The sequence below is a fragment of the Vanellus vanellus genome (genome assembly GCF_965231255.1).
Source record: "Vanellus vanellus genome assembly, chromosome: 16".
Taxonomy (NCBI): domain Eukaryota; kingdom Metazoa; phylum Chordata; class Aves; order Charadriiformes; family Charadriidae; genus Vanellus; species Vanellus vanellus.
In genome coordinates this window covers 14,658,647-14,684,960 of record NC_138921.1, presented here as the reverse complement: position 1 = coordinate 14,684,960, position 26,314 = coordinate 14,658,647, and the positions used below count along the sequence as shown (strand labels likewise).

The window sequence follows — 26,314 nt, the reverse complement described above, 5'->3', positions numbered from 1 at the left end:
CACGCACACAATTAATTAATGGATTTATTAATTAGGGAAGAAGTCACTCTTCGGGCTGGAATTGGGGTCACCAGTTTCTAAAGTGAGAGCTGCGGAGCTAAAGATAAACTCTCATTTTCTGCAGCTCTCTTGTCTGGCAGCATCTCAATTATTCAGCCACAGGAAAAAAAAAAAAAAAAAAAAAACCAACACATTTCACTTCAGGAACTTCACGGTCCGACTTTCTGCCAATGCACAAAGCTGAGACCCAACAGCAGGTGGAACCAGGAACACGGCCCATCTCGTTCTCCCCATCACATATAAATTAGAAATATCAAGTATTTGCTTCAAATGAAGGAGTTGGATGGAAGAGTGGGATGCAGGATGGATGCTGCACCTCAACCTGTCCCTAGCACAGATCACAGAATCACAGAATGGTTTAGGTTGGAAAGGACCTTGAAGATCATCGAGTTCCGACCCCCCTGCCATAGGCAGGGACACCTCCCCCCAGCCCAGGTCGCCCAAGGCCACCTCCAGACTGGCCTTGAAGGCCTCCAGGGATGGGGCCTCAACAGCCTCTCTGGGCAGCCTGTGCCAGTGCCGCACCACCCTCACAGGGAAAAACTTCTTCCTAATGTTCACTCTGAACCTGCCCTCTTCCAGTTTAAAGCCATTCCCCCTCGTCCTATCGTTACATGCCCCAGTGAAAAGTCCTTCCCCAGCTCTCCTGTAGGCCCCCTTTAGGGACTGGAAGGCCACAATAAGATCTCCCCGGAGCCTTCTCTTCTCCAGGCTGAACAGCCCCAACTCGCTCAGCCTCTCCTCATAGGAGAGGTGCTTCAGCCCTCGGATCATCCTCATGGCTCTCCTCTGGACACGCTCCAGCAGGTCCATGTCCTTACGTTGGGGACTCCAGAGCTGGATGCAGTATTCCAGGTGGGGTCTCACGAGAGTGCAGTAGAGGGGCAGAATCACCTCCATTGACCATGAGATCCATGGTGGATGTGTGAAGAAAGAGGACACCGCAAAGCGGTCAATGATGGTGACATCCAGAGACACACGAGTCCCCCGGTCAATGACGTTTTAACGGGCCACGCTGGAGCATCAGCTACGCTTTGGCGATCAGTTCAGCTGAACCTCCTTGGTGGCACATGGAAGGGACAAGCATTTCTAGCTGCCATAGCCCTAGATCTCTAAGGAAACAGGACGCCTAGGTGAAGGAAAAATGTCGCTAATGTCCCCACCAAGAGACAGGCTACAGAGCACAGTCACAACAGGAGACAGCGAAGAATCCACATGAAGAGTACCATTACGAACACCCTGGTCACTGGGAACACCCCAAGAGGAGCGCACAACCATCATACACCAGATAACCCAATCCCGAGACAGACATCTGCAGAGAACCAGTCTTCCTTAGTGCTGCTGCTCCTGAATTCCTATTAATTGCTCAAACAGGACAACTCTGCAGCCCACGCCCCGAGGCAGAAGGAGCAGCTGGGGCCACTGGAGAGCACAAACCACGTTCACAGCCCCACGGCGCTCCTCAGCCAGCCCCGAGCACGGGCTGCGCTTGCACGGACCCCGAGATTTCAACTTGGAACGATGAAATCCCCACGGAGCTGGGGGCACCCAGAGCCCCTCCTTGGGCTCCCCCCTCTTCCCATGGGCACCATCCCACCCCCCACCTCCGCAGAGCAGGGCTGGGAACGGAGAGCGTTGGATGCTGGAGGAAACTGGAAGATCCCACTGGTCTCTCCATAAGAGCCCTAAAAACCACAGGGGAGCCCGGGGGATCTGCGGAGGTGAAGTTCCCCCCAGCCCCATAAGCAGCTCAGCCTCCCCCCGAGGTTATCCTGCCCACGGGCTGCTCCACAGCGGTGCAGTTAAGTTTACCAGTCCAAACTCCAGGATTTAAGCTTCAGCCAAGAGGACTGATAGCTTATTTACTGCTGTCGTCTATATAAAGAAGAATTTTGACACATTGTTAAATGATAGCACATTTAGATAAGTCAAGCTGTCATATCATTTAATGGATGTCTAAACTCCCTCTGTAGCTGATATGTAAAATTTATGCACTTCAGAATATCATAAGGTTATAATATTTTAATCACATCCACATCTTTTTTTCTTCCCTCCCCTAAACTTCGAACAGCAAAAACATTCCGTCAGCCACACCGCGCTCCGAGGCTCCCGGCACACCGCCATCCGGCAGAGCCGCCGCCGAAGTTTCTGCCCAACTCCGCTCCGGCACGCGGAGAGCATTTGCATTACGGGAAATAAAATGAAGTGCCTTTTATTTGACGAACCAAACACTGGAGCCGTGTAGCCAGAGCTCATCTGCATAATGAGATGTGAAGACATTTATAAAAGATGGCTATAATCGGTCTCTCTCCCCTCACTTGCGGTTGTATTTATTATCCCAAATCAGCAGCTCGCAACTCTTCCCATTTTTTTGCCATTTTAACACAGAACGGGTTAGATTGAATTGGCATCCGGCACACGGAGCATGTAATCCATACAACGCTAACTGGAACATAATAAACCGAGAGCAAATTAAAACACAAAAAAACCATAAAGGTATGAATCCCGCTATGACTATTATACACAAGAAAGCTGTAAAAAAAAAAATACTGCATTAGTAATGTACACAATAAAACAATCTCATAACCCAGTGAAATATGTCTGGTATTATCTTTGATAGAATTTTATCTCTTCTCATTTCCGAGACTATTTGCTGTAAAAAGGCTCAACGCCGTTTCGATCAAAGTGCTGCCGAGTAGCACATTATCTACACGTTTTACATATGCCCACCATTCACCAGGGTTGCTCAAACTCTGCCATTCCCGGCCAGCCCCAGGCCAGCAGAGCTGCTCAGACACATGCATTAAAAAGGAAGAAAAAAAAAAAAAAAAAAAAAAAAGAAAAAAGGAAAAGGAAGCTCTTGGAAGAATAATAAATGGATTGTTTCCCTTCCTTTTTTTTTTTTTTTTAATTTTTTTTTTTTTTTAAAACAGAGGGCATTAGGCCAAGCTGGCACAAGGTCACCTTTCCCACCGTGATCCCGGCGAGGCGGCAGAAGTGCTGCCTGGACAGAAGTCAATCCCCACTGCTCCCTCTCCAGCTCCGCACCCAGCCACAGCCACCCGGTCAAGCAGAACGGCGGGGAAGGAGAGCTGCCCACCTCCCGGCCCACCTCTGCCCCCCCCCCCCCCACCCCCAGCTCCTCCGACAAACCCACAGAAAAGTAGCTGCCAATATTTGTCTTTAAATAAAGGTCTGCGCGTACCCAAGAAAAGTCATTAGTGTGATGTAGCGAGGAACGCTTTTGTATCCGAAGCGCTTAGACCCGTAATCCCTTTCCGACCACAATGCCATAAATGAGCAGTCATGGCAAGCCGACCCGCCGCGGTACCTGCATTACTTTTAGGGTCGCGTAGCGCAGATGTAGCACGTAATCTGCTTAAGAGCCAAAATGTATTAAATGCTGGAACTGTTGATACACTACCGAAGCCCCATAAATCGCATTTCAATCTGTTTACTCCCCTACGAAGCACGCTGCATTTTAAAACTCCGTAATATCCTACAGGGATAAACCCATTTAATATCCATGTAAATGAGCGTTTCGGCTTTTGTAGTAGATCCAGGTTGGGTTTCATCCCATTATGTTGGGAGAGCTATTGTGTTAATTATCCGCCTCCCCCCCCCCCCCCCCCCCCCCCCCCCCCGCTACATAGGTGCCTATTTAAGGTCACAAACTGTCAGCATCCCCTCGACAAACCTTCCCCCGCGTACCCGTTAACAAAGGACTTACCGGTAATTTCACAGCCCGCGGGCGCTACGGCGGGATACGGCATCCGTGACCTGCCCGGAGCCACAAAGGATCTCTCTCCCGCCGCATCCATGGCGAGTCCCGCACGCCGGTCCCCAGCCCTCACCCGGGCCGGCTCGCAGGGCCACCGGCCGGCCGATACCGGTCGCCTTCCCCCGTCGTTTAGAGCTGACCGAGCCCCAGCACCGGCGCCGCAAACCCCCGGCCCTGAATAACAATGGGAGAGCGGCGGGGCTCCGGCCAGCCCCGCTCCGCCATCCCCGGGGCTACCGCGCATCCATCATCTCGGTACAGAGTCTCTGCCCTCCCGCCGCCCGGCTCCGGACACGGCCAGGGGATGCGATTACACAGGCGGCCCCGGTACCGGGGGGGGGGGGACGGGGGGGGTGGAGAGGAGGAGGAGGAGGAGGAGGAGGAGGAGGAGGCGGCGATGGGGGTGGGGGTCACACACGACACACACACACGCACCGGGGACACTTCACAGCCCGCGGGCACCTGCGGCTCCGCTCCGCGGGCGGCGACCGCCAGAAACTTGGCGGAGCGGCGCGGGGGACCGCGCTCCCCGCAACTTCATCCCGCGTAACTTCCCTCCCTCCTCTTCTCTCCTCTCCTCTCCCTCCCCTCCCGCCGGGGCGGAGCGGCGGCCGCCCCCCCCCCCCCCTCCTTCCACACCCCCCCCCCCCTTCCCGGCCCCGCTGTCACCTCGGGGGCGGCGGGGCGGGGGCCGGGGCGGCGCGGCTCCATCGCCGCTAGCGCTGCTCCATGCTCCCGGGCGGCGCCGAACAAAGAGCGGCGGCGGCGGCGGGGATCAATTTCTGATACCTATCGATGGGGAAGGGCGGGCGGAGGGAGGGAGGGAGGGAGGGAGGGCGGGGGGGGAGAAGGAGGGAGGGATGGAGGGAGGAATGGGGGCGGCCGCCCGGATCCCCCCCCCCCCCTCCGTCCGCCGCCGCCGCCACCACCAACCTGGAGCCGGCGGACATCAAACCGCGTCCGGTATCGAAACATCGATCCCACGTCGGCGGCCATCTTGGGGGAGACCGGCGGCGCGGAGGGGCGCGGAGAGGCGCGGAGGGGAGCGCGGAGGTGCCCGACCGCCGCCAGCGCCGGGGGCGGCCCCGCCGCTGCCGCCGCCTCGCCCCGCCCGCGCTCCGCGGGGAGGGGACGGGGGGGGGGACCGGAGGGGGACACCCCCACGTCCACCCGTGGGCATCGCCCGCAGGGGGGTCCTGGGACCGACACCACCCCCCCACCCCCCCCCGGCCGGGGGAATGGGGCGCAGAGCCTCTGTGCAACTGACGATTTTCGTGTTTAGGGTGTTTTGTTTTGTTTTGTTTTGTTTTTTTCTTGGTTTTGTTGGGTTTTGTGTTTGTTTTCGTAAAAAGCCATGGTTTACAAACACCCATCGGCCCCGGGAAGGTGGAAAATCACCATCCGGAAGCTGCCAGTTAAACTTTTTCAGGGTTTTGTTTGTTTTTTGTTGGTTTTTTTGCCCCCCCCCCCCCCCCCCCCCCCCTCTCTAACCTGACGCGGCCGCCACCTTTGACCCTGGTGGGAATTGCCACAGCCAACGTGCTCACAGCACACCACCGCCAGAAAAATTCCCAAATTCGGGCTGGTTTAGGGCTATATTTTTAAATGACTTAAGGCAGTTGGTCCCTGAAGAACTCAACTTCAAGAGCAGAACGAGGCACAGCCAGTAACACTTGGCCAGTAACAAAACCAGAAATACCCCCTTTGCTTTCCTACCAAGGAAAAAAAAAAAAAAAAAAAAAAAGATCTTTATGGTTTCTGCCCCAAGTTGCCCCATATCCCATCACACCGACCCCACCAACACCCAAAGGGCTTTGAGCGCAAATTCCCTTTCCGCGGGGGAAAGCGGTACCCTCCCAGCAGAGCCATTGCCGCGTTTGCACTGGAGGGACCCCAGCGCCGCTGGTCACCACTCGCCTTTGAGCGCAGAAAGGCTGAGCCGCCCCTTCGGGTACAGTTCGCAGACGCGTATTTGCAGACCAAGCAAATGCAGCGTTTTAATATTCCTGCTAAGGACCAGGTAAGCCCCCGAGCTGCCGTGCAGACACGTGCACGTCTCTGCGCATGGAAGAGCTGGGGGAGCTGCCAGGCTGTGACGCAAACCCACGTCCCAGCTCGGGGTGAGCTGGGGCCACCAGCACCCTATGGAGAAGGAGACAGTCCTGACGCGTTGCCCCGGGCTCCCAAGCCACGGGCACTGCTTTGCCTCGGAAACCGCAAAGAGGACAAGGGCGACAGGCTGCAGCCCCCTCGTTCACCAGCACGCTGGTCCACACCACCTTACCCGTCACCATTTGCCACTGTGGAGATCCCCGTGCTTGGATGGGCTGGAGGGAGGTGGTCAACCATCCTGGACGTCTCTGCTACACCCAAGAGTGTGGACACCAGCGAACCCAGGACACGTGCTCCTGCGGCTGTCACTTCACCATCCCAGCCCCAAAGCTCTCAGCAGACCTCGGACCGCTGGAGCCTTCTTCTGCGCGTGGCTGGGGAGGAAGCGGCACCTCGGCCATCCCGGGCCTTGGCCCCACCTGGCAGCCCAGGTACAGACGCGCTGCCCTCACCTGCATTTTGCAGGACTCCTGAGATTCCACTAAAAAGCAACAATTCAAGTTCAGAAGACACCAAAGAAAAAGGCTATCTTTCAAACGGCACCCTCCTCCACAGGCGCTTCCGACTGTCACGGGGCCAGGTCTGCTCCTCTCCTTCTTGCTGTCTGAAGTTCACCTGAGCATGGCAAACTGTCCGAAAGGATAAGGCAGACACCCAAAGTTACCTTGGCACCCCACTGCAGCACAAACAGCTAGGAAATGATCTCGTTCTTCTCATCTCTTCCACTCAGAGCCGCTCGCAATCCCACAATTGCAAAATGCCTCAGGCAGCAGAACAAATGAACAGAAAATCAAAGTTCAAAGAAAGGATTTGCAAGAGCCAAGGCAGTTTGTGTTAGAGAGAGCCTGGATGCTCCTGTGAGCCCTACTCCAGCTTCTCCCCCATCCTGTGCCCCACCTCCAGAGCTGGCTGGAGAAGGGGGGGTCCCACGGCAGATCCTCCTCATGGTGCCACAACAAAAGAAAGCATCTGCCTGGAACAGCGAACCCCAGATGCAATTGCAGATGCTGAGCTGAAACCTTGGCCCCGCCGGCATCAATGGCAAACTCTGTGGAGGCTCTGAGACCCCGACCATCAGGTGCCTCTGCACTGCCCCTGCTCAGGTGCACCCAAATTTGCTCTGGGAACCCAAGCACTCTCTTAACACCAAAACTACAAAAATCAGAAAGCCCAAACCTCTGGGAGGCACTGCGATTTGTAGTGAGATTGGGTCTGCTGGTGGTGCCAGGCAGGTGCTTCTCCTTTGGCTTAATGAGGCTGTAATTAGCCAGGGGTGAGAGCATAGGCTGTGTGAGGGGGGATTCCTCCATGGGAATTCATTTCCATCCCTTTCTCAGGACCTGGGGGGGAGGGGGGGGGAAGAGTCGTTCACACAGTGGGTCAATAAACCCAGGTGGGATGGATGGTCTTTGCTGTTTGATGCCAGGGTGTCCTCTCCATGCTGGTAACGGGGACGGCTCATTCTGTTCATGACCAAGATGCTGCAGGCATCTGCTGTTGGACACCATCAGAGACAGGTCCCAGCAAGGGGACCTTCTCCCTGCGCCCACAAGGCTGATCTCACGCCCATAAATCACTGCCCCGCTCTCTCGCCCAGGGAAGAGAAGAGTCTGCTCGTAAATCAGAAGCAAAACTAACTTGGCATCTTTGGTGAGCAAATTAAATTGTGGGCTTTGGAGGAATGCTTCTGTTTGGCCAAATCATTAATAAATCAATGGGAGCCATAAGGAAGAGGAGAGGGGCTGCACCCGGTGCCACACAGGGATGGAGAGCTGCAGGGTGGCACGCTCCGTCCCAGCTCTCCCCGTGTCCGTGTGTCTCCCCGGGCACCGCCCCGCTGACCCCCGGGGAGAGCAGGGGAGCCCAGTCCCGCCACCCCTCCAGGGCTCACCCGCCCCGGGGAGGGCCGCGAGGCGCAGGTTAATAAATCAGTTTGTCTCCAGAAGGGTTTGCTTTGTGCGCCTGACAATAGCCCGTTGTAAATGGCAGCCCCTTGCCTCCTCTTCTGAAAGGCTTTTAATTAAAATATGGAAGGGGCTTTGCTGTGTACTTAAAAAAAAAAACCCAAAAAACTAACCCACAGTCAGATTGCAGCACACTCCCATTTCTGGTGTTAATTTATTCTCGCCTTCCTGCCGTTTGCGATCCACATGATAAGTCCTTTGTGCGGTGATCCGGCCCCATTAGGCGGCCGAGGGGCGACGTTGGCAGCGGGAGCCCTGTGCCAGCGGTGATGGTGAGCCCAGGTGATGGTGAGCTCGCTCGGCCGCCTGGTCCCGAAGGTGGGCAATGGGATGCCAGGAGGGACAGCAGTGCCATCAGGGCGAGCAGGGACGAGTCGGGCCCTGGGGCTGGCCAGGAGCTCAGGTCCAGCTTCAGCCCTGGGTGCAGAGCAGAAAGACCCTCGTGGAGACCCAGATGGTGGCCCCCGGGGCTCTGTCCCCATCCCGCATAGGGGAAGGCAGCACAGCCCCCGTCAGCTGTCACCAAGTGGACCTGGCTCCCGGGGTCCATGAAGCCCTGGCAGGGGTCCCCCCGCCTCCCCCGTGCCCCCCCCCCGCTGCAGAGTCTCTGCCTCCTCGAGGTGGAGAGGACGGGGCCGTCCCAGTGATGCCTCCCCCAGCCCAGGGCAGCAGGTGGGGTACAGGGGGGGGCCTTTCCCATCTCTTTCCCACATTCTCACAAATTGTTTAAAGTGTTTGAGAGCGCGGAAGCCCATTACCGCAGGTGATTTAGTTTCACAGCCATCTCCCCTCTCCCTCTGGCTCCTCTCCCTCCAGCTCCTCTCCCTGCCCACCTCCATCCCTCTCCCCCATCCCTCTCCCTGCCTTCCCACCCCACCACTCTCTATCTGTTCCTCTCCCTACCCCTTTCCCTGCCCCTCTCCCCCGTCCCTACCCCTGCATCTCCCCCTGCCCCTCTCCCCCCACTGCTCTCAACCCGTCCATCCCCTGCCCCTCTCCCCTTGCCTTCTCTCCCCATCCCTGCTCATCCCTCTCCCTGCCCTTCTCCCCCCGTCCCTCCCCCGCTCCCCCATCCCTCCCCATCCTTCCCCCTGCCCCTCTCCCCATCCCTGCTCATCCTTCTCCCTGCCCCTCTCCCCCATCCCTCCCCCTCTCCCCCATCCCTCCCTATCCTTCCCCCCGCCCCTCTCCCCATCCCTGCTCATCCCTCTCCCTGCCCTTCTCCCCCATCCTTCCCCCTCTCCCCATCCCTCCCCCTGCCCCTCTCCCTGTCCTTCTCCCCCAATCCCTCCCCCTCTCCCCATCCCTCCCCCTCTCCCCCTGCACTTCTCCCCGCCCCTCCCCCTGCCCTCTCCCCCGTCCCTATCCCTGCGTCTCCCCCTGCCCCTCTCCCCCCACCTCTCTCCACCCGTCCATCCCCCCGTCCCTCTCCCTGCCCTTTTCCCCCATCCTTCCCCCTGCCCTTCTCCCCATCCCTGCTCATCCCTCTCCCTGCCCTTCTCCCCCCATCCTTCCCCCTGCCCCTCTCCCCATCCCTGCTCATCCCTCTCCCTGCCCTTCTCCCCCATCCTTCCCCCTGCCTTTTTTCCCTTTTCCCTTTTCCCTGCCCCTGCCCCTCTCCCCCATCCCTCCCCCTCTCCCTCCCCCTCTCTCCCTGCCCTCTCCCCCGTCCCTATCCCTGCGTCTCCCCCTGCCCTCTCCCCCGTCCCTATCCCTGCGTCTCCCCCTCTCCCCTCTCCCCTCTCCCCTCTCCCCCCACCTCTCTCCACCTGTCCATCCCCCCGTCCCTCTCCCTGCCCTTTTCCCCCATCCTTCCCCCTGCCCTTCTCCCCGCCCCTCTCCCCGATCCCTCCCCCGTTCCCTCCCCCCGCCCCGCCGGGGACGGCGCAGCGCCCGCACCGCGCTCGCTACAAGGGCGCCACCTGGCGGCCGCCGCGGTAGCCGCAGCTCCTCCCAGCGGGCCGGGGCGGGGGCGCACGGCGGGACACGGGGGGCACTGGGGGAGCTGGACGGGGGAGGGGGGGGGAGGACACGGCTGGTCACCGCGGGGGACATCCCGAAGGGAACACGAAGGGACACGGTGGAGGGGGGGGCATGGGGGGCACAGCAGTGCAGGTTGAGACACCGCAGGGGGGGCACAGCACCCCTCCGTCTCCCCTCGGTGCCCACCGCGGCTCTCGCAGGACGTGCGCTGAGCTGTGCCCGGTCTCAGCCCTCGGTGCCCCCTGGGTGCCCCAGGATGCAGGGGGAGGGTGCCCGGGCCCCTCCACCGGCCGTGTTTCTGCCAAGGCTACTTATTTCCAGGCACATTCCCCCTACAATTAGCACATGCTCTTTAATTAATTTTCCTCTTTTATTGCTTCGCCCAAATTATCTCAACTATGGCGCCATTCGGCATGTGCCCGGCGGATAATGCTGCTATTTATGGCTTTCTCCTGTCAATGCCATGCCTCAGGAGGCCTGGATAGCCGCCGCCTCCTGGGGCCGCATCCTGCGCACAGCACAGGACACATCCCCGGGATGGGCCACCAGCTCAGGGATGGGGGTATGGTCCGTCCTTGGCCCCATCACCTGTCCTGTCCTCAGGCCAACCGGCTCCCGGCTCTGTTTTGTGGGCGGCAGCTCTTCCCCAGACCCCTGAGCTGGGCAAATCCTCCTGAACATTACTGCGGTGATATATACTTCTGAGTGAAAATGGAGCTGAATCAGGCAAAGCTGCTAAATTAAGCCTGTCTGGAATAAGCTGTTAAACATTGAAACCTTCTGAATACCAAGGGGAGAGGGATAAAACCCTCTGAAATCCCCTGAAGACACTGCCAGCAGGAAGGGGCGGTGGGGGGGAGTGTGATGAGCACGGGTGAGCCCAAACAGAGGGAAGGATGCTCCCAAATCCCCATGTAATGGGGACTGAGGCACGGGGATGTGGCCAAGGGCACAGAGGATGTCTGTGGCAGAGGAGATAAGCTTCAGCCACCAGCCAGCACTGGGCCACGCAGGCCACCCCCATGGCTCCCCTCGGCGTAAGCGCCGAGGACAGGGTGGCCACCGCCTCCGGCTTTGGACCGCAGCTCTGAGCTGCCCAGGAATCCATCTTTGTACCTTTAATAAGCTTTCTCCCTTTAAAAATAATCATTACCAATAAACAAATATACCAGTCTGTATATAAGCATCAAATTAAGTAGCTACATGCATTTGTTATATTTGATATAGCCTTGTTAACTGGAAATTCCTAGGTTTGGAATATGTATCGATTTCAACAAACATATATTATTTTACTGTAAGTACCAACAGCCATTGTAGTTAATATATAACAGTTTAATTTAAAATGCATTAGTTTAATAAAAATGCATAAAATAGAAGAGAATTGCATTAGCTTCAATAAAAAATTCAATTTCATAAATATTATCCAGTGTTAAAATGCATTGATTTCCCGGGAAAATGTATTGGTCAAAGGTAATTTACATTGGTTTGAATGGGAATGTACCGGCGCGTATACATATGTATTAGTTTAGTCAAATGTATCCGATCGCAGAAAAAAATATTGGTTGGAACGAAAGATATTCGTAAGGAAACCGCAAGAGCGTGGAGCGAGAGGCTGCACGGGCTGACCCTGGAGCATCCCAACACTCCGACACGGCCGCGCTCGGTCAGCCCTGGGGCCCGAACACCCCCAAATCAGCTCCGTCGATGTCCAGACTTGGGGCTACCCGTGGGCACGATGCTGCCGGGCTCTCTGGGACGAAGGGAGCCCGTTATCGGCCACGGGCAGGACTTGGCTCGGGCGCAGGCACACGTCTCGCTCAGGCAGAGCACGCGCCTTGAAAAGAGCGGGGGTTAATCAACTCCTTTTGACTCCATTTTTTATCGAGCTCAAGAGGGGCTGTCCTATTAATTAGAAAGGCTTTTTCATGTAAAACACAGGCTCTTTTGCAGATAAGGAGGGACTATGCTTGATTTTGCCGTGGCACAGATCTGCGTGTTATTCCCTGACATCCATTCAGCGGCTGCAGCCGCTTCCCAAAAGCTCTTTTGTTCACCACAGAGCTCTATATGCATATATGTACACACATATATATTTAAAGCACTCAGTTTTTCCTGGATGCCAGTAAGTCCTCCAATATCGACGGCAGGAGAAGGAAAAGATGTGCTCGGAGCCACCTCCATCCCCAGGCTGGACCAGGGTCCTCAGCGGGGGGGGGGGGGAGCAGGATCCGGCCCGTGCAGCACAGAGGATTCCATCTGACAGCGAGAAGTGAGCAGCGGAGCAGATGTACCGTCTTACAAATTACAGCAGAAACACACGCAGCCATCTGCACCCCATCCTCGGCCAGGTTTCCCTGCCGGGCTCGGCCCCTGCGGGTGCTGGCAACCCCTCGAAGCCCCTGGCCACCATCGCGCCCCCAACCACAATGTGGACAAGACCAGGGAGAGACAGAGATCTGGCCTCTTCCCGGCTGGGCAGGCAGAAATGGTGCTTCCCCCCTTAAAAAAAAATATTCTGGGAAACCTCCATGGCTCCAGGGCTGCCTCCCGCGCCACCAGCCATGGCCCGGCACGGACACGGAGCCAGCGACGGGCAGTGCCCAGGCGGCGCCGGCGGCTCCACAGCCCACCAGTCCCGTTAAACCGCTACACATCACTTCCCTGATGCTTATGGATTTTTCCTTAATGCCACAAATTAAGGTAATTGGGCTCGGCTGGCCGATGAATCCAGCTGAACTTGCCAGGAGGAGGGAGCATCCGTACGGAGATTGATCCCCCTCATCCCCGGCTGTGCCTGGGGATGGTCCTCACCCCAGCTCTGCCCCTCGGCTCTCTCGCCTGCCCTTTTGCTCAAACAGACCCCAAAACCCATCCTGAAATCCCTTTCCTCAGCTGCAGCTCCATCCAGGCAAGGCAGTCATTCCTGGACATGGAGTTTTCTCCTCTCCGGGCACTTTTCCCTACGCATTTCCCTGCCACCTACTTAAATCCTCCGCGCAATGCCATCCTTGCTGGCTCGGCCGCGGCAGCCGGGCGTCGAGGTGCGACCGAGCGGCGAGTGCCAGGGATTAAACACGATATTTGTGTCCTCCGGGGGAACGAGGGCAGCGTCTGGGCAAAGCCCGGAGCTCCGGGGATCCCGTTTCATGCCGCCTTTGTTCCCAGCCCTGTCCCAGCCCTCCCCCGCTCACCCACTCACCTCCTCGGCACACGGAGGGGACGATGGCGGGCAGCGGTGCGGGCAGCGAGGCCAGCAGCCCCCCCCGCACCCAAGCCACCGGGTGGCAGGCGTGTAGGGCACGGCAGAGCTTGGGGGGTGCCGTGGCGGCGGCGGCGGCTGACGAGCATCGCTGGGGTTCCCCCCGCGCCATTCCCACCCCGGCACACCCACGCCACGCCAGGGCAAGGCGAGAGGGAAGGGAGATGAAACGAAGAGGCTAAAAATACTGAAGACAAAAGAGAACCACCCCCATCGCCAGCGGTTCTGCTCTGCGAGGGTGACGGGGACAGGGCTCGGACCCCCCGCAGACGTTTTGCAGGATTGCTGCCCGCCTGCCCGTGGGCTCAGTGGGTCCCTCCGGCCACGGCGGGTGGCAGTGTGAGTGCCACCGCTGCTGGGTGCCGCAGGAGGTGGCCCTGCACCGGCTGCCAGGGCCCGGGATGGGGAGGGTTAATTGCATGTGTCTCGGCAGGGACCAGGGCAAGCAAGTGTTTGGCTTAACCGGGTGACAGGTGCCTCGGTGGGGGGTGACAGATGAGAGAGGAGCCCTTCGTGCCTGCCCGGCTTTGCGGGAGCTCAGCATCCACCTCTGGCTTCATCCCGGTGCTCTCGGATGGGGTGCTGCATCTGAGCCGGCGCTGCGGCAGGATGGTCTCCTTCGTCCAGAGACGAGGTGGCCGGCGGCCTCTTCTGCTCTTCGAGCGTTACAAGTGATGGGACCCCATCGCACCCACGGCGGTGGGGCTCCTCCGCCTCCAGCAGCCGAGCAGCACCCGGCTTTACCATGCCAACGCTGCGATGGGGCATGAAGGCTCCCAAAGATGGCTGGCAGGACCGTGGTGAAACATCCACGTCCCAAGGCTTGGGGGACTGTAGCCAGGGGTCCCTTCCCGCATGTCCCAGCGGAGAGGAAAAGCCCGGCCGCAGCCCGAGTGACAAACGCAGGTGGGATTGCTCCTGTGCAGTCCCTGCCACGGGTCAGCATCTCCAGTGTGGGAGCTGCGGGGCCTCCTGGCACTTCATTAACCTTGAAACCCTCTCTGGCTCACATGTCACACGTCAGCCGGTGACAACAACAAGCTGCTATTCCAGATTAGAGAGAGAGGGACAGAGAAAGTCAGAGACAACAGGGTTGGGGGGCGGCTAACTTACCTATTACAGCCAAAAGTGGGCATGGGGTTATTTTTAACCCAGAGTGGGATGTATTTATTGTTTCAGCCCAGGGGAAGCGAGGGACTGCCTCCGAGACGCCTCTCGCAGCAACATCGGTGGCTGTGTGAAGCCATGGTGAGTACCGAGAGCCCAAAGGTCCAGCGGGAAAAGGCAAAATCTCTTAGCTTTTTCACCAGGATAGCCTTAACGGGCAGGGAGCGGTGGAGGCGACAGGGGTGTAACGGCCAAGGATCCCTTCTGCCCCAGAAAGGGGGAGAGCAAGCCGGGGAGCATCTGGCTGCATCGAAAGCATCCCACGGGGAACAGAGAGGCGTCTCCCATGCTAGCAGAGCTTTCTAACTGGGGCAGACCCCGCTTTGGGGTCCAAACGCCATCTTTCTGCTCTCCCTTCCTCCATGCAGCGAGAGGAAAAGCCGTTATGTCCCCCCAAACCCTGCCACTCTGCCTCCTCCCGGCAGACCCTCCTGGTCAGAGGGAGAGGCTGCCGGAGCACGCGGACAGCCCGGGGCACAAGGGGCAGGGAGGGAAGGCGGGTGGCTCTGTCCTCCGCTCCTGCTCAAAAGACACATCGAGCCATTTCTGGTTGTTTCAAGCCTCAGTAGAGGAGGAGGCAGATTTTTTTAATAAGCAAACATTTTAATAAGCGCTGTGTTCTTGGCGAGAGGCACAGAAAGGTAAGGAAGCACCTAACAACTACAGCCCTTGCGTGCAACTTCAGCAGCGCTCCCAAACCCGGGGTTCCACCAGGGAAGATCTCACCCCAGTGCCGATCCTTTTACCTGCCACAGCCTCTGGTGGAGAAATGATTTCCCAAATCATCTTTCCTCGGATCTATTTGCCTAGATTCATCACAAAAGCAAAGATGCAGCTGTAATTTAAGCAGGAATCTTAACATCCCTCAGTATCTTTGAGAGCTGCACGTGCCCAGAGCTCCTGAGCCATGCATGGGAAAACCACCGAGCACCCAAGTGCAGTGGTGGCGCCAACCCAGAGCTACCGTGAAGGACTCACAACTAAGAATAGGGTAGTTTCATGCTTTTATTCCACACCATAAAAAGCCAGTGAATTAGTGATACATACTTGAACCCCTGCAGGCACCCAAGAAAGCCAAGAAGAGGATTGAAGGTGCTAATTCCAACGTCTTCTCCATGTTCGAGCAGGCCCAGATCCAGGAATTCAAAGAGGTAGGTGGGTTTGATAGAAATGACCGAGGGTCCTTGATGCGATGTGACCTTCAGCTCTTTCCTCAGCGCTTTCAGATCGGTGACAGCTGGTTTGCGACAAGCGGCAGCATGCCCGGTTTTGAGTGGTTTTATTTTAAAAGTGCGAGTAAGAACTCGGTGACATTGTTAAATACGGCATTGCCTCAAAGCTTCCTAGGAGCCCACGCCCCGCAGAGGAGCCGGCAGCATCCAGGAGAGCAGGAGGACATCTCCCAGCCAGCTCCTACCTGCCATGCCAGGAGCTCTTCATGACTTACCCCCTGCACAGCTGGCACACAGTCCTGTGTAGATCCCAGTTACAGGGATAACTGGTCCCAGCTGGGGGAGCTGATGGCTCAGACTGTCCTCCCCACTTGATCTCATCCCCGTGCGAGAGGGCTTTGTCCAAGACAGAGGGTCTGTAGGGTATTAGGGTTTGCGCTGCTGTAGGAAGCCATCACCCTACACCGCCCAAGGGCATAGGAGCCAGGATTGCTGCTGGGTTAAGTTTTTGCTCCTTCGCTGGGTGAGGAGCCCCAAAGCCCTACCCTGGGCAGGGCCCAAAGTGCCCCTGTCCCATCCAAGTTGAAGAGAGGAGGAGGAAGAGGATACTAAAGCCTTTGCAAAGGTGAACCGCTCTCCCTGAGCTCCCTGCTCTCCTCCTGTGCTTCCAGGCGTTCACCATCATGGATCAGAACCGGGACGGCTTCATCGACAAGGCGGATCTGAGAGACACGTTTGCTGCACTTGGTGAGCCCCCTTTTAGGACCCTCCCCTCCCCAAGAGTTTTGATGACATTAGACCTATTGAGAAACCAGCTGGGAGCCTCCATTTAACCAAGCCCTGGTGGTTAACTGGGTCTCCTGTTTTGCCGAAAACTTCCTGATCTGAAACCACTTCTGCTGTCTGGTGAGATCCCACGCAGGGTGACTCAGAGCAGCTCCCGCTGCAGCGGGTGTTTAATCCCGTAGATTCTAGAGAAGAGCCAGCTCCTGGGTCATACACAGCCAAATGCTCCGTCTTCTCATGTGCTAAGAAGCACCTGGCTCTGCCCATCCCACGGCATCCCTGGGTGTATGGGCATTAGGGGGATTTACAGGATTTGTGGGAAGCTGTGAAGTTGTGATCTCGGCTCTCTCGTGACGGAGGCCAGCACAAACCGGTGATGGGGCCGGGAAGTCCCAAAGACAACCCAACCTCAGGCAAAAGGACGTAGGCATTCAGTCCTGTTCATTTCTGACACCGGGGGCCAGGGGGAACCACAGAGCTCGTGGTTTTGCCCCAAAGTGTCTCCCAAGGAGGGCTGAAGCAGGCTGATCCACGGGGCAGTGCGGGAAGGAAGCAGCACAGCTCAGTCCTTCGCAGCCCTCTCTTCTGCAATCCTGGAGCCTGAGAAACTAGAGCTGGAGATGTCCAGCCCACCCGTTCTCTGCTAGCACATGATTCTCCCTTCCTCACTTCTGCTACTGCCGTTCCTTGTTAGAAGTGGCTCCCCAGGGCTGTGCCACTTCCCTCAGGTGGAGAAAAACCTCCAGGGAAAGGTTCCCGAAGTGCATCTTTTAGCCTCCGGCACATAAAGCAGAGCCCAGAGGTCCGCACACATTTGCAGCCAGACACGGACACGCGATTCACCAAAAGCTGCTCTCCCCTAGGGCGCCTGAATGTGAAAAACGAGGAGATCGATGAGATGATAAAGGAGGCACCTGGCCCAATCAACTTCACCGTGTTCCTCACCATGTTTGGGGAGAAACTCAAGGGTGAGAGGGCACCTGGGGAGCTGGGGAGGGGGTGTTGGTGGGCACCCACACCATCACCAGTATCCTGTTCCACCTGCGGAAGCCACCCAACTCCCAGGGCCTCCGTCACCCTTCCAGGTGAGACCCATCAGAGGTTCCTTGGAGGCCTCAGATGGGAGCTGCTAAAGGAAAGGCAGGTGGCGCTGACTGCCATACTGTGGCTTGCAGAGCTCAGGCAGTGGGTCAGAGCAAAGACGCCTCCCACACCATGGCCAACAGGTGACACCGGGGGACAACCACAGGATACTTGTGAAATGATCTCCCTCACCCATCCCTCCCACATCCCTTAGTGCCACCTTCTCCCAGTGGCAGCACAGGGACCCCCCACAAAGATAGAGGCTTCTGTGGGACCATCACTGGCAACAACTTTTCTCCCCAAGAGCTCCTCCAGTCCTCATCCTCCAAATCCTGGACTTGGGAACTCTCCCTGCCTCCCCATCCCGAGACACTGCAGATAGGACAAACTCAGCATCATGTACCCCGAGCAACTGTCTCCAGGGAGGTCCCTGTGCCCCCAAACTCATGCTGGCCTGAAATACCAACAGTCCCAAAGGCAGGGCTGGGGCTGCCCGTCCAGGGACCTGTATCTCAACCCATGTCTCCCAAACCTGTTGGGGGGTATGATCAGCTCTCCATGCCTCAGTTTCCCCATCCATTTAAAAAAACCAACAGGCTGTGATGCTGCTGTCCCCATAAATGAGGGGACAGGAGATCTTGCAGCCCCTCTGAGCCTGCTGACCCCAATGGTGGCACTGGAGGCCACCTTGGCAAGGGCACTGGCTACGGTGTGACTTTGAGCCAACAGCCCCATCCGGCGGCACCCTGTATCACTTACGCAACCCAAGGCATGCAGCCTCCCCGCAGATCTCCAGGAGGCTACACGGCCCCAAGGGCCTGTGCCTGGAGCTCTATAAATACACCCGAAAGATTAGATAGACACTGGATGCCAAGGCAGTGGCGACACAGTCTGCTTTGTGGGCACACCACAACCCTCCGTCTGCTCCTCTACGTGCCACCACCCGTGTCCCAGGCGCCAGCTGCGGGGTTGGTGTTCTCGTGGGATCCCCACTTCCCAGCGCACCCCTCATCTTCTTCCCAAAGGCTGGGGGAAGCAGGAGGCTGCAGCTGGCTTCCTCCACTGCCACCTCCAATGGCCGTGGCTGTGTCGTCTGCAGGTGCTGACCCAGAGGAGACAATCCTGAACGCATTCAAGGTGTTCGATCCAGAAGGAAAAGGCCTGAAATCCGCCTAGTGAGTGCAGGGGTGCCCGGGGAGGGTTGGGCAGGTGTCCCCCACCGAGGCCACCCTGGTGCTTACCACGCTCTCTTGTTTGCAGCATCAAAGAAATGCTGATGACGCAGGGCGAGAGGTTTTCCCAGGAAGAGGTACGCGCTCCTTCCCACCCTCTGCCAACCTCCCATGTCCTCCATCCCGACAGACCCCCAGCCTCCTCTCAGCCCCAGCCACAAACCCTTTCTGCGCTGCCTTTTCACCCTGGCTCTTTCCCGGCAGATCGATCAGATGTTCGCAGCCTTCCCCCCTGACATGTCTGGCAACCTGGATTACAAAAACCTTGTCCATGTCATTACACATGGCGAAGAGAAGGACTAGCCCATGCTCGGCATGGGGGCTGGCACCACGAGATGGCCTCTCCCTAGGTTGGACGGAGGGGTCCCTTTGCCTCTCCCCCTGGGCAACACATGAATGGCCTCCGCATTAAACTGCCTTTTGGCAAGAGGAAATCCAGCCGCTGGTGTGAGTGTTGCTTGGGCTTGCGTGGTGTGTCTGCACGGTGCATCTGTTCCCAGCGGGAGCCCCCAGCCCCATCCCAGACCCCACTGCCCACAGCCTCCCGGCTCCACTGCACATCACTCTCGCATGCTCTCAGGTCCCTCTGCCCTGCCGTTTCCCAGCCTGGCCCAGCTCCCAGCCCCAAACAGGCCATTTTGCACTGGGCTGTGGCTAGCAGCCATCTGGTCCCACCAGCCCAGGACCAGGAGTAAGCTCAGCTTTGCTTTAGGCAGCTGAGAGCTGCCCGCTTCTCCCAGCTTAGCAGGGAATACTCAGCAAGCGTGTTCATCCCCACTGCATCCCCCCAGACCCTCCCCGGGCCCCTCGGAGCAGGCGTGGTGCAGGACTGGGACGGTGGTCCCCATCTCCTCCCTTGCAGCCGCGTGATGCCGGGCTGCGGGAAGCACGTTGGGTTGCACAATGGGGGATGGCACCCCGCCGGACAGCAGCTGTTCCCACCCTCGGCCGCGGCTGCTGTCAGCAGTGGGCGAAGCCATGCCGAAATATCACCCGGCGAGCTTCTTGAAGCCTGCAGAAGGTGTTGGGCTCCTTCCAGCGGGGAAAGGAGCTGGAACGACAGCCAGGGTGAAAAAGCAGAGGGGGAGCTCAACAGTCAAACTGTTTATTTAACTTGTTCCCGCCGGGCTCTCACACCTTGACACTACTCTTCCCCTTCTTGCCCGTGCCGGCGGCATTGCCCCGCTCCTTCTCCCGCCTCTGGAGAATCAGCTGGCGCAGCTGGCCGTGGTCCAGCGGCACCTCCACTGCTCAAGAAAATGGCCGCCCCGTCACACGGGCCTTATATACCCGGTAGGGTGGGGCAGGCTGGTTGGGATTGGCTGGGGAGGATAGCTGAGAGCGGGGGATTGGCTGGGCAGCCAGCGGGGAATTGCGGATTGGCTGGCGGTGTTGCCACCGCCCCTCCCTCCCGCCTCACACACTCACAGGCGTCGATGGCGTTGGTGGTGCTATCCAGGGCCGGGGGCGGTGGGCAGAGCCGGGCCCGATCCATCAGCCGGAGGAGCCCGGTGCCGTCCAGCAGTGGGTTGGCGAAGGGCTGGGCCGGATGCGAGCCATCAGCCGACATGTAGCGCAGGATGGACTCCATCAACAGGAGCTCGTTGGTCTTCTTCTCCACGAGAGCTGAGCAAGAGAGCACTGTCCCGCAGGGGCCCTGCACCCGGCCCTGCCCAAATCCACCCCCGGCTGTTTGCCGAGCAGGGGATCCATTGATTTCCTCGAGGCAATGCCATCAGGCAGCCTGTCTCCCCAGGGGCGAGGGCCCAAGGCTGGGTCCCACACCCAGAGCCAAAACGAGGGCTTGGGGGTCCACTGGGATGTTTATACAGCCAGGTTAGCTCCTGAATGTGCGGGGAATTTGGCACCCCAAATTCACGTTAGGAACACCCATGCATGACAGGGCAGGGAGAAAAAAACAACTCGATTAAAACACAATGCAAGCGGGTGGTGGACATAGAAGCTCCGCGGCATGGGGCGGGGGAAATACAGGCAGCCCTGACCCACCAAAAAACTGCATCAGGTTCAGATCCGTGATCTGCCCGTTTTCTCCGAGCTGCTTCATTATGTTCGTAGCATCGCAGCTGATCTCTTTGAACAGGGCCTCCGTGCCAGATTTGAGCTGGCCCAGGAGTTTGCTGCTCTCTTTGCATCTGTCTTCATACCAGTTAGCTTTCTCAGTGGTTTCCGTTAGCTTTTCCTGTCAGGAAAGGTTTTGCTAGATGTCACATCAGCCCTCCGCTCTCCCTCCCATCCCAGTGCTGGCCAGTTCCAGTCTGGACACTGGAGATATCCCAGGAGAGGTTGTAGGATGCTCCCATCCCTGCAGGGGAAAGGCTCTGTGAAGGGGATCCCAAGCTCCCCATGCCACAGATGAGGACCCAGGTGCCGGGGTACCAGGGCTGGCAGGAGCCCTGCAGTCACCCTCTCACCACGCAATGGGAGAAAGGGCCATCAAAGCCGACACAGGACCCTTTTCTGCCCATGCTTCTCCAGCTGGTGGCCAGAGCAGCATTGACAGGACCAGACTCCTTAGGACATGTGCCAGGACAGACAGTGGTCCTCTGTCCTTGCAGAGGGAAATCCCGGCCGCCATACCTCCAGCTCCCGCAGGACATGAAGGCTGCTGCTCTCTGCATACTCCTGGTTTGTCACAAGGGACGTAATTTCGTCCTGCATAAACACAAGCACAGGGAGAGGGTACTGGCTGAATGCCCACCAGACGTGTCTCACAGAGGCTGGGGACCATCCGTCTGCCCTGGGAGCAGGGACATGCCACTTGACCCCTCTAGCGACCACTGTGCCCAAGACAGAAGGGTAAGTGATGACCCCACAGCACTTCTCACTCAAGCCAGTCCCCCACGCTGAGGCAGCTCTTGGCCCTCCTGGATACTGCAGTATTTTTGCTGGGTACACGGTGGCAGCATTGAGACACTTTTAGCTCTGAGAACGCAGCGTTTTTCTATTGGAGTTATATTTTTGCATTCCTCTAATCCCACCTCTGTGGCAGGCTGTGGGCCAGGCTCTAGTGTGGACAGTGATGCTGGACACATGGGAGAGGAAAAACCCACCCCAGCCCAAAAGCATCGGCTGAGAATGAGGAGACATGAAGAGCCTGGAACAGACCTGGAGGTCCGTGATCTTCTGCTGTATCTTCTCCATCTCGTTGTTCAGTTCAGTGGCATAGCTGAAGCAGGCGAAGTTCTTCTCTTCCTTTTCAATGAAGCCATTCAGCATCCGGTCAATGTCCCCGTCCTCCGCCAGCTCCAGCAGGAGCTTGTAAGCCACCTCCCGGCTCTCAAAGCTCTCCCCTTGGCTCCTCTTGGCCCGCTGGGCTGCCTTCAAGGCTGAGGGTGAGACAGAGAGCCTGGGCTGTGCATGTCCCTGTGGGCTGTCCTTTGCAGAGTCTTCCCCTGCGGGTGCTGTGGGATTTGGCAGGGAGCTTGGGGCAGGGGCGAACAGTGCCAGAGGGGCAGAGGATGTCTTTGTTTCACCTAGAAACTGAGCACGGAGCTCACTTGTCCTCATGGGAATGGGGCAAATACAGTTGGATCCCTCCTCAGGAGGGTAAAAGGAGCCATGCTTGCACACAGGGGCAGCTCCCTGCCTCCCTGTCCCTCCCTCTTCCCCAAGGGCACCCCGAGACCCATGGGTTTTGGTGGCCTTACTTGATTATCACTGTTCATCCTTTTCTTCTGTAGGGCAAAGGGTGGGTGAAGGAGCCTGCAGGCAGGGCAGAGGTCCTGCCTTTGGGGCGCAGTGCTATAAGCAGCCCCCTTGCCAACCCTGCAGACTCCTGGTTTGCGGTCCCAGTTGCACCTGGTTCCTCTCATCTGATACCTTTTTTCTTTTTGGCCTGTTCCTCCAATTCAGAGCGATCCGTAAATTTGGTGAGCGTAAAGGCTTTCAGTTTGGTCTCCTGGTCAAGGACACGCTCCCGCTCCTGCAGCTCGACATTGTACTGGACAGTGTCTTTGCTGTGCCTTTCGTTCATGGCTGAAATCCTTGCCAGAGCCTCCGTCCTGCACACAGAAAGCAGCAGGTTACAACAAGTATAGATATAAGGATTTGTATTCCTGGCCATTCCCACGTATCACTGTGTCTGACCTAGCAAAGCCCCCATGATGCCGTGCATGTTGCCCGGCTCTCATCCTGATGCAGCTGTCAGCCCAAGGCCATCGGCAAGCTAACATAGCTCTTGGGGGGGGTTGTACTCAGACACAGCACCCAACTATGGCAGCCAGGCTTACTTTGACCGGAGCTGTCTGGCCCCTGCTCCAGGTCTGCTGCATCCCCCCCCATGTGGGCTCTGGTGGGACTCAGAGGACAGAGGCTGATCCATGGGGCAATTCACCCCATCCCAAGAAACATCTGGGATAGGTGGAGTAAATCACCCTGGAGGTACCAGTCTCCCTGCACTGACCAGGCACCCAACCCTTAGCACCCAGCTCTAGACAAGAACGGTGAATCCTCTCTCTGAAGTTGCAATAGGTCTCTACATCAATAGTCATCACTGGCATTGCCCGTTGGTGCCGAGTTGGCCACAGAGGGTTCACATGGCCACGTACCGCTGCTCGTAGGCTTGTGTGGATTGCTCAATGGCTGTGTTCATCCTTCTCTTCTGCTGATTCAGCTTCTTATGGAGCTTCAAGTAGAAGTTGTCCAAAATGGCTTTCTGGATTTGCAGGTTTTCAATCTCTTCTCGAAGCTTGCTATTTCTGGTCAGGATGGTATTGAAATGAACAGTGACCTGGCAAGAGGGAAGCAAAAGGTTTGAAGGTGGTGCAGGACTGGGGGGCTCGGGTCTCTGCTGAAAGACCTTGACCAGGGCCGGGGCAAACACAGCCCAAGAGATTTTACGTTGGCCCGGCACGATCCTCCTCCCCAAGACAGGGGAGGTAACGGTAGGCCAGGCCGATGACGGCAGAGAGCTGGAGCTGGCATTGTCGAAGGCAAGGTGGCTTCAGGCAGCTCGGTTTTATCAGTAAACAGGTGCAGACCTTCAGGCTTCCTGGCATAGCACAAGAGCTGCATTTGGGTCAGCAAGCTTGAAGGAGCCTTTGAGATATTCTGGGAGCAATCAGGCCAGGGGAACAAGCCAGGTCCTTTAGGCAGCTTCTGCCAACCAAAGGCATTTGCACCATTGCCCTTTGTCCTGACCTTTTGGTTTTTGCACATTTTGTACACAGGCCTCGGTGCAGCCCCCCACATGGTCTCCAAAGGTCTGCAAAATGTTTGCCTACATTGTTTAGACGCATCTCCAGTGTCTCAATCTGCTTCTGCAGCCGTTTGCTACTGTTTGCTTGCTTCACCTTGACTGCTATCTGGTTTTGCCTCACAATCATTTTTTCCAGCTCTACTATCTGCAGACACAGAGAAAAAGGGGGAAAAAAAAAAAAAAAAAAGGAAAGTTTAATCTCCACCCCTACGGTCTGGACTCTTGTCAGGACACTTAGCCAAAGAAAATACCCTCTGTTGACCTGAACTACAGCAACCATGTCATTAATGAGCTCACAGTTATAGAAGCGGCTTTAATCTCAAAGGATCCCATCCTGTACGCACAGAAACATAAACTGTAACTAGGAATGGGTTTATTTTCGTGTCACAAAGGAGAGGCAGCTGCCTCTGGAGGGAAATTCAGCAGGTGTTGAACAAGGCACCGCAGCACTCTGTAGAGTGGAAGAGGCAAGGAGGATGGTTTTTTGGTAGTGGTATTGTGCTGGCCAGACAGGGATCTGTGCAGTCCTCCATGGAAATGAGTGGAGGAAAACTTTTGCCAGATGTGGGGAGCTGCCAGAGGAAATAAATCCGTGAGAAGAATGAAGTAGTTGGAGAACAACAAAGCAGGGGGCAGGTGGAGGAGGCATGACTCAGCCAAGAGATCCCTGATTGAAAGCTAACCCTGCTGTGGAAAGCTCTGCAGCACCTCTAGCAACTGTAAACTACCCGAGCATGTTCCCTGACTTCTGTCACGGATGGCTTGTTCAGAGCAGAAAGCTGCAGGGACCTGTTACTGCTGTAGCGCTGGGTTTCCCTTGGCCTCCCACCCCACCGTTGACCAAATCCAACCAGGCTGTCCTCAGGAGAAGTGATGGGACATCCCTCAGATGTTGCTGCTCCTCTATTTACCATGTCTCAGGCAGCACAACTAAGTGTCCCATTTTTACCTCTTTTTCAGGAGAAAAAAAAGTCAAGGGAAAAGCAGAGGGATGTTGTGTGACCCCAGGCAGGTATGTGCCATCAAAGAGACCAGTGGGACAATAAGGTTGAGAGTCAGACCTTACTTTTCTAGCCAGTGCTGCTGACTTGAATGAGAGCCTGGCTCTATCCATTTGTCATTGTTGTGTGTCTTTTGCCAGAAGGGAGGTAGCATTATATTCCAAGTCCCAAATTAAATGCATTTTTCATCAAGGAGTTTCAGCCATAGGACTCACTCTGCTCTGCTCTAGCATGCTCAGCCAGGGAATGGGCCAGATGCTCTTACCTGGTTGTCCAGGTCAGCTAACAGGGCTTTTCTGTCTCTAATCAGAGAATCATACTGATACTTGGTCTGCAAAAGGCATTGGACCTCCATACAATTTCTGTCATCCAGAACTGCATTTCTCGGGGACGTGATCTGGCTCAGTGTTAATGACACCTCTTCGTGTTCTCGAGTCAGCGACTCTATTTCTTTTCTGTAAAAACGGAACAACAAATTACATTTAGGACATCCCACCTGCAGTGCCGGAGCAGGTCCTTACCCCTCCCCATGTCAGCACCAGGGTCCCCAGATCTCGGCATGGAGGAACTTTCCCAGCACAATGCAGCCGAGCGAAGCTGCACTCACTCCTGAGCCTGCATTTGCTGCCTCACGTTGGCACCATAAGATTTCCTCTTCTCCGCTGCTATCTGAAACTGTTTCTGCAGTCTCCTGATCTCGGCTTCAGCCAACTTTTCTTTCTCCTTCGCAGGTAAGTCCGAAAGCTTCTGCCTCAAAGAGGGCCCTCCCCGCTGCCACAGAGAGGGAGAGTTTGGTCACTTGAGCAAACATGACCAGCAGTGGTAGGCAGCGGAGCTGGACACAGGGCAGTGGGTTAATGGCATCACCACCTCCAGCTGTTTGTCACCAGCTTCAGCTCTTCGCTGCCACCTAAGATATTCGTTACCACCCAAAACACTGAGCCACACAAATCAACTCCATGAGCACTTCTGATCCACTTCAGAGCAAAGTCCACCAGGTGCTTTGCTCTTGGGTAACCCACCCCCACCCTACCGCCGCTCCCCAGGGCAAGGAGGTGGTAACAGCAACCAAAATCAGTACCTGTTGGCCACAGCGGCTGAGCCGCAGCCAGCACCTTGATTCCAGGACAGGGTGCAGACCTCCAGCAGTGGGGTGGGCAGGTGACGGCAGGTTATCACCTCTTTCATCACCCAGCATGACTGCGAGGACCACGCGAGTCAGAAGCAAACCCACCCGTGTTGGGGACATGAATGAACCCAGCTGAGTTTGCCCAGGAGCAGAGCAGGAGCGCTCTCACATCCCCGGCTGTGGGAAGGTGACTTCTAGCTGAGAAAATGCCTAACAGGGAAGCCCTGAAGCTGCGGCAGTTAGATCCACCTCTACCTGTGTCCTCAGCTCACCCATATTCCCCAGCCCTGCCTCCCCCAACACCCAAAGCTCAGGCCAAGGCCTCAACACCGGCACAAGAGGACAGGCAGAATCAGCCCGACCACAA

The 26,314-nt window shown here is 57.0% G+C and overlaps 3 protein-coding genes across 3 annotated transcripts in view; 1 reads left to right on the top strand and 2 right to left on the bottom strand.

The window, feature by feature from the left end:
• Positions 1-4,552, bottom strand: part of CUX2 (cut like homeobox 2) — a gene marked incomplete at both ends in the record, with an annotated part of 71,894 nt that extends 67,342 nt beyond the window's left edge. Inside the window, one exon of the mRNA XM_082491873.1 lies at positions 4,511-4,552. Coding sequence (XP_082347999.1) covers positions 4,511-4,552 — 42 coding nt within the window. The remainder of the gene's footprint in view (positions 1-4,510) is intronic.
• A 9,741-nt stretch (positions 4,553-14,293) lies between these two features.
• On the top strand, positions 14,294-18,989 carry MYL2 (myosin light chain 2; the record flags this gene model as incomplete). Its single annotated transcript, XM_082491748.1, has 7 exons — positions 14,294-14,407; positions 15,388-15,477; positions 16,170-16,245; positions 17,148-17,252; positions 18,467-18,542; positions 18,628-18,676; positions 18,804-18,989. 7 exons carry the CDS (start codon positions 14,294-14,296, stop codon positions 18,900-18,902), a joined length of 609 nt encoding a protein of 202 aa, XP_082347874.1. The 3' UTR covers positions 18,903-18,989.
• A 570-nt stretch (positions 18,990-19,559) lies between these two features.
• CCDC63 (coiled-coil domain containing 63) lies at positions 19,560-26,016 on the bottom strand (the record flags this gene model as incomplete). The annotated part of the gene is made up of 12 exons (XM_082491930.1): positions 19,560-19,650; positions 19,735-19,846; positions 20,028-20,225; positions 20,607-20,799; positions 21,198-21,272; positions 21,726-21,946; positions 22,440-22,621; positions 23,168-23,349; positions 23,843-23,962; positions 25,084-25,273; positions 25,426-25,589; positions 25,900-26,016. The coding sequence occupies 12 exons, from the start codon at positions 26,014-26,016 to the stop codon at positions 19,560-19,562; spliced, it is 1,845 nt and encodes a 614-aa protein (XP_082348056.1).
• Positions 26,017-26,314: the final 298 nt, after the last annotated feature.